The sequence below is a fragment of the Penicillium daleae genome, assembly GCF_028827525.1.
Source record: "Penicillium daleae strain IBT 16125 chromosome Unknown utg000009l_segment0_segment0, whole genome shotgun sequence".
NCBI classification, from domain to species: Eukaryota; Fungi; Ascomycota; class Eurotiomycetes; order Eurotiales; family Aspergillaceae; genus Penicillium; species Penicillium daleae.
In genome coordinates this window covers 3927003-3939949 of record NW_026623157.1, presented here as the reverse complement: position 1 = coordinate 3939949, position 12947 = coordinate 3927003, and the positions used below count along the sequence as shown (strand labels likewise).

Here is a 12947-nt window from a genome sequence, read left to right as displayed (position 1 = left end):
TATTACGTTCCATTATAATTATCCCAAAGACAAGATCCAGACCAAAAGCTGTTACGCCGGGTTTCGTTTCCTGAAAAGTGCGCGCAACGCCCCGGTGGATCGACCGCCGCTCGCGCTGATTTGACACTTGAGTGGACACAGCGAGCGTGAACTTTCAATCTCGCTGTCCACCCACGCGATCCAATAAGATATCTCATGTTAACCTTACTTTGGGGCATTATTCGTGTTCTGTGATTTTGCTCCATGACCAATTAACTACAGTATCCTAGGTTTGGACGAGGCAAGGGACCCCCCAAATGAATTGATGCCACCAAAAGCCAAACCCAAAAACCGGGGGCCAGCGGTCGGTCCTATGAAAGGGAGTGCCGGCTGAGTACATGTCCGCGCGGTTGAACCTCCAAAGTAACAGTGGGCGTGCATGCTGCTACTGTCGTAGCTTAGATTGACGAACAGACTGGCGCGCTACAGTGGCTTGTATCCTGGACCTACAGTAACGAGTACTGTCAGTAACAGCAGTAGCTCTCTAATCTCCTTCCCTGTCCTCCTCCAGGGTATCATGCAACTAGACACAGCAGCTCACTTGTATCTCTGGTATTTGGAAGGATCTCGGGTAGTATTCTCACGAATACCTTTCCTGGCAGTTTCTGAGACAAGTAGATTGAGGTTTTTTTCAACCTGCACGAGTTACCACGCCAGAGAGGGGGAGGGGGAACCTCCCACCCAGCTCCAGAACGATTCTAGAAGGTCGAACCAGTGATTAAATTCCCATGTGGCTTGCATAGCGTCCGCTCAACCCCGAGGCTCCGGGTCGAGTCGCGTTTGAGATCGTGCTGACGTTCCCCCGTTTTCTGGTGGCTGACGAGGAAACCTACTCGTCCTCGTGGCATCCTGGAGAAATTGAGTTGGCGTTTTTGCCTTTGCGCTGCCGAACAGGATCTGGAGAGAGGCATTTTTCTGTCTGGAGCTCGGAGAACATCGGCTATCTTTGGGTGCCGGATTATATGCCGTATTCAGGAGACGGGGGGCTCGTGCTTCACATCCTGGTCTGCGATATGAATGATGATGATGATGATGATGGTGGTGGTGATGCGACGGAAAAATCAGGCCATGGTTCGAGTCATTCGTTCCCTATGACGCAGCGAGCACGGTCATTATCTCCAGCCAGTGCTTTGAGAAGCTATGTCTCCAGGTGGCAGGTGAAAGAACAACTATCGAATTGAAAATTATCATTATTAGTGCAAGATGACGCGCTTTCGAACAGATTGGGATTCATTTGTATGTAACACAATGCATTACAAGTCCTGTCACGGTAAGAAAACTGCAGGGATGTCGGCATGGAGTAAGCATGTTGTTACCTTCGGGCCAGACAAGCACTATACAATCAGACGACGACGTTCTTGAATTGAGTTTACTCGGGAGCAATACATAACCCTGATTTGATATCTTTCATCAACGATGCGCCTTGTAACCCAAATCCTGACATGCTTTGACTAGTCTCCAACACATAAATCCCTCGTCTCAGGTACCCCCTACGCGGAGGAGGTTGGGCCATTAACTTCACAAGTCTTGTCAGGCCCAGTCGGCATTCGTTCTGAATAAACCAACTGTAAGACAACTAACTATCCACCTCTTGGTCCCTCTTCCACTATATGCAAAGCCGTTGGCTACAGACTGGTACCGACTGGCCGCACCGCGAGCCCGACAGAAGGGAAACACTCCCCAACCGCGCAGCGGGCCGTTTGCCCTCGTGGGGAAATAAATGACTAGCTGCGCAGTACTGAGGGAAGGTAGTAGATAATTGCCCAGTCCGCGGAGAAGTACACAACAATAACAGGGTGTGTATTCTATCTCAGTACGAAAACAAACATTCGAGCCTCGCAAGACGGGGCTAGTATCAAAAACACAGCTATTGTTCTGTCACGGACAGCGATGGTGCCTGTAGATCAGAGTTGATCGCCTCACTCCGGCTGCGGGGTTGGGACCGACATCCGCTGGGAGACATGTGAATGCGCCAAAGTCGATAAATTTCGATGCCGATGAACTCAAACCCCGCAAAATGCGATATTTGCCTTGCTTTATGGTTCCTGCGGAACCATGGTTCCTGAAGGTGTTCGTTCCAGGCCCGAATGAAGTTGCCTTATTGTGGACTTGTGGTGGATGCTCAAAGTTGAGGCTCAGGTTCTGAATATTTGGACCGTTAGTACGTCAGATGCGTTCGATAGTCTAGCAATATCTGTCGATCATGATTCAGTATTTAGTATTCGTGATCCGAAGGAGAATCACTGGTTTGTCGGTTAAAGTTGTCGTGCGACATTTTACTTTGTGAGTCAGGAACGAGTGCATATGGATTGCCATCTTCCTCGGCATCGCGATCGACTCCCACGGGTGTACGGAGTAGTCACAGCCGACCCGAGGAACGGTGAGGGTGTATGGGAGCTATTGATTATATATACATTTAGAAGAAAACAAGCAGACAGACTGCGAGGATGAATACCCCATGACATGTCTTGATCCATGGAACCATGTTGTGGGTGTTGTATATCCGTGGAGTTCACAGCTGCCATATATATCCACACCGTTAAACGAACCAAATATTGACGAAAGCACTATTCAATTGGAATGGATGGAACCGACAACTATCCTTACGTTCGATCCAGAACCTAGTAATAACCTATCAACCAACGATTGAAATCGACAGGACCGAAAATACTCTCGCCCCCGGAACAATATGGACAGCGGAGTTGACTTGGTCGAGTTTGGAAATTGTATGCAGTACTCTAAACACTCACTATATCAGGGAATTTCACCTTGAAGAAACTTTCTCTGTGTTTGTGTAAGAGTCCACTCGATAGAGAGACTCCTGTAATCACAATCTATCCATCAACATCCGGCCGAACCGTCTGGATCTCACCACCACGGCAAGAGTCCTCCGTACTCTCTTTACATCCTTACTCCACGAACAGATACTTCATAGGCATCTCTACACTCCGTACTTGGAAGTTGGAACAAATCTCGGATGATCCAGACACGGCAAATTATCGCCGAGCTCAAAATTTGCCACTGTAAGTGCTGATGCTGATGATTCCTGTTCCTTGCATTTGGGGACGCAGGAACCAACCGGAATGGAAATCCCAGCGGAGACGATTCCTGCCCCTTGGTGCTGGACCCAATGCACCAATGAACAAAGTCAGCGGTGTCTTGTGGGCCTCGTATCCAGCACCTCGGTTCCTCATCCTGATCATCATCCAGCCCCTTTTTTTTTCACGAGTTGGTCGCTGTTTCTTGTTCTCAACGTGGGATGATTAATTATTGCACAACAAGGGAAAAACACCGAGTGACAATCCTCAACCCCCAGTAATAATACCCTGTATCGAGCACATCGTGTATGAAGTAGTCAATGAACGTGGTCTAGCCAGCCCAAAGGTTCGATACGAATGGAGCGATCTCCACCCACCCATGATCCATCCCCCTTCTCTGCCTTCTCTTCGTTCTAACGCCCCCCACCATAGCCCTCCCCACCAGCTATCTAACACGGCAAACCATTTGACTACGTGTGCGTGGCCTAGTTGCCCTCGACGACGGGTGTCAGACATTGAACCTTACGGAGGAAGAAAGATTCCCGGGTTTTCCGTTGACGAAAGCCGCCCCTCCTCTTGGTCTCAGACTTTCAATATCTCTTCTCGAAACAGACTAACAATCAACTAAATATTATCGAACCAACCAGCAGCTAACTTGCTAGCTTATGGAGAACTCGTCCAGCCATCGATGAAGTAACGAACTAAGGGGGTGTTCCACCTTTTCGAGAAAATTCGACGGAACGACATCCCCGGCGCGGGGCGTTCATGAATATGGAACCCTCTTTGCACACTGGGACAGTCATTCGATTATTGATTGAAGATGTTCCGTCCATCAGTGAAGTAACTGATTCAATCATCAGCCATACGGCGCAATGACTGTGCATGTGCCTCTTGGTAAGCAGAACCCCCCCCCCCTGCATCGGCCCTCCCCGTCCCTGACAATCTCCCGGGACCAGGGCAGAGTTACAGATTCAAAAAAGTCTGTCTGCCACAGTAAATGCCACGGAAAGCACGTTTACTGAATACAAACATTTATACGTTGACGGCATGTCTCGGGGCTTCGATGGACGAACCCGCATGGGTCGGCGACTGGCTGGTATTCCTGGCAATGTACTGTAGAACAAGGAATCGAGGTCGGGTATTTTGTCTGGACTCCCATTACCAAACCATCAGAGTATCCAAGTACACAGTGGTAAAGACCTTTTCTAAGGTATGTTCAGTGATTCAAATATGCAAAGGGTAGCAGCGGCGCGAACCGAGGAAAATATCACGGGAAGGAACCATGGACCGCCCCTTTCCCCGGATGGCCCATTCCGCCACGATCCAAGGATCGCACCACTAAACGGGGCTACAATCATAGCAAGGAAATAATCGATCGTCAAGATTGAATATATATCAATACCTATATTGTACTGTTGAAATATAAAGCCCACGAATCTACAGAAACCATCTGTGTGCAATGGGGCCCTAGGCCCCAGATCCAGTTGTCGTTTTGAAAGTGCGACCAATGTGAAAGTCCAGACCGTTCGTCGCGGATCGGCACAGACAAAGTCCCGTTCGCAAAACTCACCTGCTAGCATGGAAGGATCACGGACTCCGTTATCTCCCCTCCTCCATAGACTGCCTTGGACACGGAGGGTGCCGCTGATTGAGCGGATTCGAAGCCCTCGACAATTGCCCTTTCTATATGGCTATCTCCGACTTCACCAGGGGTCATGTTGAACCGACAGTGACGAAGTTTCAAGCCAGTCTCTGCTCCAGACAGCCCCAATCTTTAGCGAAAGTGAAAACGCGATAGCGCGCACAATGGGGCCTGGCAATGGCGAAAATCTTCAAAATTCAAAACCCGTCCCCCACTACCTGATATCCCACGAGAGACGACATAGGCATGTCACGACAAGCCACCACGGCAAGAGTGGTGGATCGTCGCGCACTGCATCTATCCTGGCGTGCCATGTGTCGTGGCGGTGAAGCTGGTGATGGGCAGCATCGCATGATTCGCATCCCTGCGAGGGACCGATCTGTAGCCTCGAATGGGCGACGGGAGAAGTTAACTCGCCCACTCTTTCATTCTGTAGGTCGATGATAATGATCAGTCCCTCACCGACATCCGTCCAGCCCGTCAAGATGGAATTCCAGACCGTCCTGGCGTGCTACCTTGGCAGAGTCCAACGGGGGTCATCCATCCACCCTCCCTGGCAGGCTAGCCCTGTAACTAGCCCGCGCGAGGGAGTTGTCGGGACGATAGACACGCTGGACTGGATCCCAGCCAAGGCCAGCCCGGCAGACTGGTGGACATTAGTTCAGGGGCCCGCGCCGGGGAAGCACCTCCCGAAATTCCAGGAACTGGGCTGGTGGGTTTCGGGGTGGAGTTCTTTTTGAAATTTGGGTGAGGGAACTGGCGAGTAGGCTGATTCATAACTGGGTCGATAACTAACTTACAGTCGCCCAGTTACGGAGTTAGTAGTCCGGAGCAAGGTGAGTGGTTGCTGAGTTCGTTCCTGCGATCCCTTTCGCCGATCCAGGATGGTGGATAGACCCGTTTCCTCCGTACAGTAAGACCTTGAATGATGGACACGGGATGCATCCTTTTGAGCCTTGGTGGGTGGAATGAGGTACTATTGAAGAAGAGCCCTTGTTTGAAGGGATTGGGAATGGTGGGTTGTGGATCATGGCTCATCGAGGATCAACTGGTCAACATCGTAACCTGTGGGACGCAAGGTTCGGACAACAAAAAGAACAGAGGGACGAGTGGCGGTATGTTTTTTTTGGTACTTTGGGACTTTTGTTAGGGCGGTCAAGTCACCGCTTTTAACTAGGAATTATTACTGACTGCAGAGGATGGAAAAGTAGTGTGTTCCTTCTTTGGGTCGAGAACGTTGGAAACGGGGTCGGTCCGCTGCATCGGAAAGTGGATCGAAATAATCCTGGAGCCTCCAAAGGTCCCAAGTCCCAAGAGATCCCCAAGGTCCTCCGCCCGGTCGAATCAGGTCTCCTTGCAGAAAGTCCTGGGACCCTAATCAACTCCGTCATCTCCCCAGCAGATTGATGACTAGTTAGGGCATCCTGGCGAGATGCAACTGCTCCCCGGTTCACCGCATCCTACGCACCAAGGCTTTGCTGAGGCGTTGATGATCATCCGGGTTGTCCGTGGGAGGGTCGGGGAACTGGTATGTTGCTGACAAGGGCGCTCTCAATGACGGAGGAGTCCTCCGCCCAGGGAGGGGTGCATTGTACAGTACTTCTGCTGAAGAATTCAAAGGTTATAGGTCATTGCATGGAGACAGGGGGAGGTATCTGAAAAGCCAAAAAAAGCCAATCTGGTCGATGGTAGGTACGAAATACCATCCGCTCTTTTCTCTTTCGTGCATCCTGTCGATGACAAAAAATGCGATTTCGATGACCACCGATCATCCATTTCTGTGCCGTGCTGGGGCGACCAATCATCATTCTCTGTTCTCTTCTCTTCTCTTCTCGCACCCCCACTCTCAAGGAAGTACTACTCCGTACAGTAGTGGAGGGGTTTCGCCACACGCGTTTCCCAAGTAACCGCGTCGCGGCCCTCCGCGTCTGCGGATCGTCAGACTCCAATGATGCAGGGCCCCACGCTGGGAATTCGCGAATCCTACGGGTCGCGTATGGACTTCTTCTTTGCGGTGTACGTGCCAACTCACGCGGATGATTTGGGTCAAGTCGTGATGTTGAGTGGACCCCGACGGGGCACCATATCACTTGTTTGCCGGGACGAAAAATGGAGAGTTGATACTGGATGCTTTTACTGTCAATGGAGGATGAAGAAGTGATAGGTTGAGATTCCTTGGTTTAGAAAATCGGACTCCATAGATCATAAAACTGAAATCAAAAATGATAGGTGTTGAGGTACCTCTCTAGGCGGACAATGACCAGAAAGAGCAAGACCAGTCTCTATCAGATGATGTTATTTCCGCGACGAGTGTCCGATTCGCATCTTGCGTGCAGATCATCCTGCAGCCCAGCAGCTGATGTCTGAGTCTTGAGGGGCACGTAACACGGACATGAACCCTGGACAGGCAGCGTACACGATAACTACAGAACACTACACCATCAGCCCACTCGACGATGGCTATACGATCTTCTGCATATAGGACAAGTCATACAACGTAGGAGTTGTAGGCTCAGACCGCGTGACCAAGAAATAGGATACAATGTCTGAATAACAGGAGTTATACATTGAGGACGTAACTTGTTAGCTGACCCTACCCATCATCCAAGCCAAGGACGTGGCACAGTCGAACCGCCACATAGCGGGGCCACGACAAGACTCTTTAAGAGCCGTCGAGACTGGCTGTGTCAAAAGTACCAAACCGGAGTACCCCAATAATCCAGTCCCCCAGGGCGAGACATGGTGACCGATCTGTCAATCAGGGGGAGACACGGAGTCACAACGGGCCACCACTTTCCAGCTGAGACGACGGCAGTCTGTGGCGCTGACTTGTCCGGCCCATCCCTGAATTCGGGTCTCTCCAAATTCCTGATCCAATTTTGGTCACAGTCGGACGGCTGATAACAAAGAAGGCTTTCTACTACTGCTGTCAGGATGAGACGGGAGTAGAAAGGGAATGGCGGTGCATGTGGTGGTGGTAACTGGTGGGCGATCCCGCCCACCACCACATGCAACTAGCGGCGGCGGGGAACAGGATTTACGGCCGACCCGATCGAGACCTTACCTGATGGTACCAAGGAAACGGACTAGTCGACATACAAGATGTAGGGGGAGACCAAAAAGTTACAGAGTGACTAACAGAACTGACCTCACAAGACTCAGACTAAGACCGGCTTTCTTGGTTGCTCTACCGGGACTGGTCTATCAGAAATACCTGGGAAAACCTGGCAAATTGCTGCTCCCTTTCCTTGTTCCTCCCCCTTGTCTCATTCCCAATTTGCGTCCAACTCGGCCTGTCACGAATGCGACTGCAAGGCCCGCCATGCTTTGTTTTTGCCAGACTATGTGTAATATGATAGTAGTTATTGAAGTCCCAGGAGGATGTATAAAATGTGACGTGCAAGATGGTCCCGAGCCAAACGGTGCCGATCGGAGAGGAGGGGTTATGCCAGAGAGAGAGCGAGAGCGAGAGGGGTAGTGGAGGGTGTGAACCATGGTTGCGACCGAAACAGGGCCACGATAGGAAGGAAATGGCATGATGACATGATAACGGCGGGGTAGTCTGCGATCAAGCATAAGATAGTACTGTTCCAGGGCCACATAACCGGAACTCTCCATCACTCATGGATAATGAGGCTATCGCCAATAGTCATAACGATAGCACGGTGTGGAGTAAGTTACTCTTCGTAGTCCGTCTTAGTACTCCATAGTAACCCCTCGGAGTACCGACTCGTCCGCAGAGTGCCACGATCAAAGACACTAAATCGCCTCACATGCCAGCCACACATTTCTATCGTCGATAAACAAAGGACCTGAAGAGCGTGAGATCGAGCCCTGCGATTGAGCGAGGGGCTATTGGCCCACTCGTTACCCTCACAGCAGATATCAGTTATTTTCTCCCTTTTTTTGTCATTTCTTTTTTTTTTTTGGTCTCTCTCGTTCACGTTTTCCGTTTCTGACATCCGATTCACGAAATATAGGAGTTGTGTGTCCTTTTTTTTTTTTTCCTTTGATCTCCTGGATGATATTATTGCTTTTTCTTTCGGGTGTGTAGGATTTGATTTTCCAGAACTTGTTTGATTGTATACCTGTCTCTTGCCAGGACAAAGCAGTTTATGCTCTGTCATTTCTGGTGGGGGAAGATATCCCACTGGTTTCTTTTTGCCCCTCTGATAGATAATAACAGATATTCTATCTATGAGATGTATACTCTATATTGGATACTAATTCCATACTCCATTGAGTCTGTACTTATGTCTATCCCCCTGTATTATCTATCTCATCAATTCATCCCAAACCGAGACCCGCTCGAGAAACCAACGCCCGGCGGTCCCGACGTTGTAGTGGATAGGAAGTCCGGAGGAAGCCATGTGGGCTCCTGGTTTTTTTTTTCTTTCGATCGGGTCGAATCTCTTGTCGCGAAACTAAATATTATTCGAGCCTAGGGCCGAGTGATTTACCTTTGGGAATTATTACGAGTCGATTTCTGTATGGTAAAAAGGGGGCACTAACTAGATACGGCGAAGTCGCGAAAAGACGCGAAGGAAAAGGATAGGCCGTGGTGAGAGGAAGGAAAAGTGCGTGGCCGGCGGGTGATCGTGTCGAGGGGGGCTGGGGCGGGGGGGGAGAGAGGGAAGTCCCGATTCTTGCCAGGGAGGGTTTCCCTGGGCAGTTCCCAGTGTGTCCCTGCCTTGGGCCCCTCCAATCGCGGGCAGTTGGCCCAAGTCACGTAAAATTAAGGCAGTCCCGCTTTTCGCCCCTCTGTAAGCGATGCTTGGGCCCACGGCCCATCCCTCTACGATGTACATCCAGTTTGGTACCTCTCTCCCCTCCTTGAAGCCCAGCCCTCTCTTCCCCCCCCCTCCCTCCCCCCCCCCAAAAACCCATTTCCCAGAATTCCCGAATTCCTCTTTTCTCCTCATCCACTTTCTTCCCCTCCTCTTCCTCTTCCCCTCCCCTCCCACCTTCAACACTCCTCCTCAACCCCTCCTCAAAGCGGTGCTTTAACGCTCGCCTCTTTCTTTTCGGAGCCTTTTTTATTCTCTTCTTGATATTGTACTTATTCATCCCTCCTCCCCCCTCCTCCCCCCGCTGTCCGCCTGTGGCTGGACTCCCACTTTCGCAACTCGCGCCCACAAACCCATCCTAAACCCAAAGCCACACACATACACACAACCCCTCTCGATCGTGATTCACCCATCAGATCCCCCACTACAAGGAATGATCAGACTCCCCAACGAACTCCTGTCGTCGACACGCCTACAGAACCGGTGCGAGCTCACTCAGGGAACGATACCATCGCCGTTGACTTCGATCCTCGCTTGAGACGAACTCGGCCCGAGCATCAACTCTACACATGGCTCCCTCAGCTCCCGGGACGGCCAGCAACTCGCCGGCCAAGAAGACTTCGGCCCCAGAGAAGAAGTACAAGTGCCAATTTTGCAATCGCGCTTTCAGCCGTAGTGAACATCGCAGCAGACATGAACGGTCCCGTAAGTGGTTTTCCTGCCCCTCTCCCTCCCCCCCCTTCTGCCCACCATCGTTCTGCTTGATACATGGTTGGAAAAGAGTGGGAGGAAACAAGATCTCACCGAATCCATACTAATCCAATCTGATTACAGACACGAAAGAGCGGCCCTTCAAGTGTTTGAAATGTCGGAGTACCTTTGTGCGCCGCGACCTTCTCTTGCGCCATGACCGTACTGTGCACGCCAAAGATGGCGGCATCCCCTTGGTTGCGGAAGGTCGGAGACGCGGTGGAAATGGAGGCGTGCAGAAGCCCTCCTCGGCGGGCCCGTCCAAGCCCTCAATCACGATCGACCCGGCGACGCTGGAACAGATCGAGGCAAGCAGTGATGGTATGGTCGACCTTGAAACTGCAGCCATGTTGATGACAGATTTCCAACATAAGGCTGCTGCAGCGGTGACCGGCCAAGTTTCCGAGCGCTCCGATTCCCTTTCACCCGGACGTGGTTCTTTCGATCCTTACCTGTCGGGCAACGCTACTCTGCCCCAGATGCCTTGGGATACCCTCATCTCCCCCGCGGAACCCGGTTCCATGCCCACTTTGATCGACCGTCACGGCCCCGTTGGAGATGTTCTCTTGTCCCACTCGCTGCCCATGTCTGGCAACTCTACCCCGAATGCCCTGTCCCCGTATCCCTCGATGACAGGCCCTGTCAGCCCCGTGAACTATCGCCGATCCCCGGGACCGAGCCAAGCTTTGACCCTCCCCAAGGCCCCTCAAATCGCTGACGAGATGGAGCGCAGCTTGGTTGTGGAGCATGTGCAGAGTGCGGACACCCTGGGTGCCCTGCCTGATAACTTCCAGATCCCGGCCACGGCCGCTCTGAACCGGTACCTGTCCACTTACTTCAACCTGTACCACCCTCATCTGCCGTTCCTCCACCAGCAGTCTTTCAAGCCTACTTCGGCCCCAACCCCGCTGCTGCTTGCCGTTCTCTCCATCGGCGCTCTGTATACCTTTGAGCGGGACCATGCTTTCATGCTCCACGTCGGCTCCAAGGTTCTGGTTAACCAGTTCCTGCAGCACAAGGAGAACTTTGATTCGCGCAAGTGCCCCCTGTGGCTGATGCAGAGCACTCTGCTCAACATGGTCTTTGAGAGCTGGAGTGGTGACCCCAAGGGTCTCGAGTGGACTTGCTCGATCAAGAGTCTCTTGGCCAACATGGTCGCTGGCAACCGGTACCAGCTGAAGCTGCGCACCGAGGCTCGCCAGGGCGCTCAGCCCTCGCGCGAAGAATGGATCGAGGACGAGTCCTGCCGCCGTACCTACTTTGCCGTGTACATCTTCTTTGGCATGCTCACTCTGACGTTCAACCACACACCTGCGATGAGCTTCGATGAATTTGACAACCTGGAGCTGCCTTCGTCTGAGTCCCTCTGGAACTTGGGTGCCGCCGACGATGAGACCTGGCGCCGCAGCATCGCCGCCGCCAGTTCGATGACCGTCCGTGAGGCCCACGACTTCCTGTTCCAGGGCGAGCAGACTCGCTACAGTGCCTTTGCTACCCGCGTCTTGATCAATGCTCTGTTCCTCCAGGTGTGGAATCACAAGCGTAGCTTCGAGGCTCTGCAGGATGTGGTCACCGAGTACAAGCTTCGCTTGGCTCTGGAGACCTGGGAAAGCTCCCTGGAGGTTTGCGAGCCCGAGACTATTGTGGTCCCGCTCAGCACTCCTCAGAAGGGCCACCCTCTGATCTTCAACTCGATGGCGGTTTACCGCAACACTTGTGCCCGCCTTGAAGTCGACCTCAAGTCCATTCAGGAGGCCATGCGTTACCACTCTTCCTACGAGGTGGCGGCTGCTATGACTGTCGCTCGTGAGAAGGTCAAACGCTCTCAGGAGATGAACAAGGTTGTTCAGCAATGCTTCGAGTGCATCGAGATCGCTGCTATTCAGGGCATTAACTGGGTTGCCAAGACCTCCGCCACCAACTGGAGTGTTGAGCACCCACTCTGCGGCCTGGATCTGATGGTCATCCTGAGTCTCTGGCTCTACCGCCTGGAACATGACGACGAGCCGGCGACTGAGGCCGAAATGGCCATCTATAACAAGGTGCGGAATCTCTTTGATGATGATGCCATCGATGCCTTTGGTAAACTCAGCTCCACCGTCGCCCGCGTTTGGGGTAACATCCTTGACGGCGTGGTTGTTTGGGGGTAAGTCCTATATATCTGCCTTTTGATTTCGATATTTGATCTAGATGCTGATCCTTTTTACCAACAGAATTACCAAGTTGATGGGCGAGTCATTCAAGCTGCACTCTCAGGCCCTAGTCGGCTACGAGGATTCTTTGCGCGTCGCAAAGGACCAGCCGATTCACGCGGTGTCTACCAAGTCGCTTGCCAGTGTCGGCACCGCTTATTAAATACTTCTCCACTCTCTTTGACTTGGTCATTATTTTCGACCCCTTTTTTTTCCTTTTTTACCAAACAGTCTTTTCGGGCTTTTATTTCTTACTCTCATTATCTGGACGCTTTCATTGGGACACATGGGAAACTCAGGAATGGATAAACGCCAGTGGGCCAGGCGGGGTGTTTTGGGCTTTGGCTTTGGGAGATACCGCCGTCGCGACGCCCGTGTGGTGATTCCTGACTTTTTCTGCTTTTTGATTTCTGGGTTGCATCTTCTCGTTTGATTTTCTCTTTTTCGTCTCTCCCTTGTTTTCACCAGGGAGTCCGGTGTGGTGTTCATTTTTGCGCTG

The 12947-nt window shown here is 51.8% G+C and overlaps 2 protein-coding genes across 2 annotated transcripts; both read left to right on the top strand.

Annotated features, from left to right (window-relative positions):
- Window positions 1-5748: 5748 nt before the first annotated feature.
- N7458_012568 (uncharacterized protein) lies at window positions 5749-6126 on the top strand (the record flags this gene model as incomplete). Its single annotated transcript, XM_056915949.1, has 2 exons — window positions 5749-5834; window positions 5916-6126. The coding sequence occupies 2 exons, from the start codon at window positions 5749-5751 to the stop codon at window positions 6124-6126; spliced, it is 297 nt and encodes a 98-aa protein (XP_056760703.1).
- A 3949-nt stretch (window positions 6127-10075) lies between these two features.
- Window positions 10076-12611, top strand: N7458_012567 (C2H2-type zinc finger protein; the record flags this gene model as incomplete). Its single annotated transcript, XM_056915948.1, has 3 exons — window positions 10076-10211; window positions 10341-12402; window positions 12470-12611. 3 exons carry the CDS (start codon window positions 10076-10078, stop codon window positions 12609-12611), a joined length of 2340 nt encoding a protein of 779 aa, XP_056760702.1.
- Between the last annotated feature and the right edge of the window lie 336 nt (window positions 12612-12947).